At 32.3% G+C, this 4,900-nt stretch overlaps 1 protein-coding gene across 1 annotated transcript; it reads right to left on the bottom strand.

Moving 5' to 3' along the window:
- Window positions 1–2,222: 2,222 nt before the first annotated feature.
- LOC104233101 (large ribosomal subunit protein P2A-like) lies at window positions 2,223–2,729 on the bottom strand. The gene has a single exon (XM_009786410.2). It carries the CDS (start codon window positions 2,689–2,691, stop codon window positions 2,356–2,358), a length of 336 nt encoding a protein of 111 aa, XP_009784712.1. The 5' UTR covers window positions 2,692–2,729; the 3' UTR covers window positions 2,223–2,355.
- Window positions 2,730–4,900: the final 2,171 nt, after the last annotated feature.

Genomic DNA, 4,900 nt, shown 5'->3' with positions numbered 1-4,900 from the left:
ATATAAATTTGCAAACGAAATTCTGAAAAGTTTAGGCGTCCAAGTCTGCATTAGCTCTTGTGTCAAAATTCTTATAGGCAAAGGCACAATTCGAGGAAAGGTTGGGTGCTCAATAGGTGATTAGTAAAGTTTAGGTATCAAAATGAAAAATTTGCTTTTTTATTTTGGTCCAAAATAAGTGTTCATTTATATAATCAAGAAAAAATTCAATTTGTTTTTACAAAATTACTCTTATATACATATCCCTAGAAAGTTTTCTTACTATTCACATTAAATATTTAATTAAGGATAGTTTAGTCATACTAGGTATTTTTGTATAGAACTTAATATTTTCTTAATGATCGTGCTTAAAATAAATTGGCCACTTATTACGAACTGGAGGGAGTAACTTACAAATGACGTAGAGAAAACATGGAGAGGAAGTTAGTATTAATACAGTAGTACCACCCACAGTCCGTATTTATTTGAATGTAATCTTCATTTTGAAGGGCAAGAATAGTCTGTATTTTATGTCATGATTGAAAACTAATTTGAGATAAAATCGAAAATAGAGTAACTTGAAACTCTAAACAGTAAGAACTAGAGTGGTGACTTGTCATATTCAATAGTAATTTTTTTTCCACCTGATATTCGGTATATGTTTTGTCGCTCAGACTAATCCGGATTCACACCGGATTAATCATTAATATAAAAGCGGAAGCATTTTTTTCATTCCTCGTGTTAATCGAGACTTCTAATTAAGGAGACACTATAATTAGTATGTAAAGGAATAGAAAGTATGTCATGCCTTATATATATGGAGTATTTTTTTTATATTTTATCGTTTTGATTAAAAGAAAAGTATGATATAATCACAAAACACAAACCAAAGCTTTAAAAAAACACACAATAAAAATGAAACCGGAAGAAAAAATGTACATCCAACATGACGTTAGAATTGGAACGATACAAAAAAGATTAAAATGGCCATAAATAAGGATGGCACGTGCAAATCGAAAAGTAGTCCAAAACTTTATAATAAAAAGAATTCCAACATAAACAGGTATCAAATCTAAACATAAAACAAATTAAAATTACTATTATAGAAAAAAGTTAAGCCCACCCTAATTTTGATTCTAATCCCGCATAAATTCAGCTTATCCTGCCCATTTGCCAAAACCCTAGTTACACCTCAAAATCAATTTTTTGTTTGGTAAACCTATAGTAGATTACATATAGTATGAGCTGAAGTAACATATACATGGTACTTGAATGAAGTAACTGAAAACATGTAAATACTTTGTTCTTGCCAATGGAATTGATATCATGAATACTCAAAATCTTTTCTTTTTAATCTGTTTTTTAAGTTTTAAACTGTGACATTATCAAAATACACACCAAAAACGAAACAAAGAAAAGGTAAAACAGAAGTAAGATAAACAGGAATAGCTTGCATTATCATACTAAAGTGAGTCTCAAACAAAGGCAAAGAGCAACCCGGTGCGCTAAGCTCCTGCTATGTAGGGGTCCAGGAAAGAGCTCCTGCTATGTAGGGGGGGTCCAGGAAAGAGCTCCTGCTATGTAGGGGTCCAGGAAAGAGCTCCTGCTATGCGCGGGGTCCAGGAAAGGGCCGGACTACAAGGGTCTATTATAATCAGTCTTACCCTATATTTTTGCAAGAGGCTATTTTCACGATTTGAACTCGTAACCTCCTGATCACATGACAACAACTTTGCCGATTATGCTAAGACTCCCCTTCTACTCTCAAACAAAGAAGATATTAAAATAATTAGTACTACTATGTGAAGGTGCTTTTATATTATGGAGTAATATAGAATTACTCATATCCTTTCGATTAAAAGAGAAGAAAAGTATGAGATAATCACATAAGACAACCCATAAAAAACACACACACACAGTAAAAATAAAAACAGAAGAAAACGGTTCAGAGGCGAAGTCAAAATTTGAAGTTTATGAGTTTGGAATTAGCCCTTTTAAGACAGTGAGTACTAAATTAATAGTAATTTATATATAATTCAATGGATTTCTTAAGACAAATATAGGATTTTGACCAAAGAGCTACTGAGTTGAACCAAAACAGCAACAGAAAGGCTAGCGCCACCATGTCCAATATGACTTATAAAATTGAAACGATACATAAAAAAGAATAGCATAACCATACGCAAAGACGACACACACAAATTGAAAAATAGTCAAATTTTTATTTAAAAGAAACATCCAACATAAACAGATTGTAAACCTAAACATAACATCAAATCATAATTACTACTTATAGAAAAGAAAATCATACTAAAATTCAAATTCTAATCCAAAAATAAACAAAGGATCAAATTCACCAACAATATATCAATTCATCTAACCAAAGAGATCAAAACCAAAGTCCTCCTCAGACTCTTCTTTCTCTTCCACTTTCTTTTCCTCCACCTTCTCTTCCACCACTGCACCACCGCCGCCGCCGCCACTAGCGACAACCACAACACCACCACCACCGGAAGCCACCGAAGCAATCATCTCTCTACCAGCAGCAATAAGTTCAGTGAGATCTTTTCCTTTAACTTGAGATAATAACAGTTCCATTTTTTCATTATCAGCTTCTGCACCAACGGAAGAGAGAATTGCCTTCAATTCCTCCGCCATAGGGCTGGCGTTTCCGCCCAATGCGGCCAACAAGTAGGCGGCGATAACCTTCATCTTTTTTTCTCTGAGAAGAAAAGAATGATTTTTTAGGGTTTTGAGTTTGGAAAATATGAAGTGTAGGTTATTGTAGTTTCTTTATATACACGTAATAACGTAAGGATCGGAATATTAATAACAAAAATAAAATCCAATTATAACTAGGTTAGGAGAGAGGTTTTCCTTCTTCTTTTTTTAATTCATTCTAGGACACGTAATAAGAAATTGCTACTTTTTTACCAAATTAACGCAAGAAATTTTATAAAAATTAATCATTATTCCATCATATATATACACGTAAAAATTAATTAGAGGAGAATAGAAAATAAGGAAAATAGTAGTACTAGCTTTATTTGTTCAAACCGGTTTGCCAGTATTTGGTTGTCAAGGTATAAATTAATTATTTGGTCATTTTTAGTACCAAAGTTATTTCATGGAAAATAAAAGGACAGAACATATAAATATAGGTTAAAAGTATTAATTGTATGCAGAGATCTTTCATTGATGACACATTCAGTCGTTTGAAGGGATGGTAATAGGGTTGGGCGGGGCGGTTGCGGGCGGGTTTAACTTAAACCGGCAATGACTCAATCCGCCCCGCCCCGTCCCGCATAGTGAATTTTTTGTTTCAACCCGCCCCTCCCCGTATAGTGAATTTTTTTGTTTTTTCTATTATCCTTTTTCATTTCTACTGATTAGTAACATATTTTAATGACCCAATTATCTATTTTTCACTTAACATGTTGCACCAAAAGTTATGCTATTTATAAAATAGTTTAGGACTAAATTTTTTATGATATCTATAAAATTTCACTTACTGATTAATTTATAAAATAAAACTTTCAAAATTTGACAACTAAACTTCATGATCAGCAAAATATTAGCACATTTGAATGGATAAAATATACAACATCCCGAATAGATAAACGGACAGTTGTAGTTATAAATAAGGTATTATAATATTGAAATAAGATTATGATTTCAATAAATTATTACGTTTAGTTTTGATAAACTATGAACTAATAGTAACAAATGGTTAATATAATTTATAAGCTGCTGAACTTTCAAGAATGTTATTACTCCTAATTAAAAAATATTACTAGAAATCTAGAATCAAACACATAATCAGGTAAATGTGTTCTAGCAAAAAAAAAAAAAAAAAAGCAACGTTATGATTTTCCTACAGAATATGGTTCAATATGTATTTGAAGATAGTGATTAAACAGTGAAATTAACTTCCAGGATAAAAAGAAACCGCAACCTGCCCCGCATAAGCTTCAACCCGCACCACACCCACATAAATTTAAACCTGCCCCGCCCCGCCCCGCCATGGGCGAAGCCACCTTTAGCAAAGGGTGGTCAACTGACCACTCTTCGCCGAAAAATTACAAAAAATTACACTGTGTATATAAGTAAAATATTGATTTTAGATATATAAAACCTATATTGAACACCCTTTGTCGGAATTTTTTTTTTCCTTTCAAGTTTGAACATCCTTGGAAACATTTTTGGTTTCGCCACTGCCAGTGGCGAAGCCACATGATCACAAGGGTGGTCAACTGACCACCCTTCGCCGAAAAATTGTATTGTGTATGTAGGTAAAGTATTACGTTTTAGAGGTATATAACATATATTGAACACCCTTTGTCCGGAAATTTTTTTCACTTTTTTCAAATTTGAATACCCTTAGAAAATTTTCTAGCTTCGCCACTGGCCACTGCGCCCCGCACCCGTCCCGCCCCATCACCATTCCTAGTCGTTTAATGAGAAATATGTATTTGATCTTTGCTAAATTGGTCTTTAACAAGTACAACATGAACTTTTACGTTGGAGTTTAAGCTAAATATATGGAACAAATATATAAGATTTCTTTATTCCTGGGAATATTTTCCTGAAAAAAAACTCTTTCATATATGTTTTTTCTCAAAGATTCAACTCTTCTCTTTTTTTTGAAGTTTTGAATAACCAGGTTCATACTTTTCATTGACATATTTAAATTCTACTATTAAAATGACAATATATACCTAGGTAATAGAAATAAAAAAATTAGATAAATAAAATAATACTAAAAAGTTAAAATAACAGAACCTGATCTAATAAGTTGATCTAAAAATAAATGTTTCTTGCTTCAATACAATTTTTGCAATGCTTGGTATCCGAGTAAAATAAGAGACTGAGTATTGCAGAAACAAAAAAGGAAGTGAAAAAGTTTACACAATTTTTGATT

This window comes from Nicotiana sylvestris, chromosome 11 (genome assembly GCF_000393655.2).
Source record: "Nicotiana sylvestris chromosome 11, ASM39365v2, whole genome shotgun sequence".
Lineage (NCBI taxonomy): Eukaryota > Viridiplantae > Streptophyta > Magnoliopsida > Solanales > Solanaceae > Nicotiana > Nicotiana sylvestris.
Note: the sequence above shows the minus strand (reverse complement) of the source record. Positions and strands in the feature narration are given on the sequence as shown.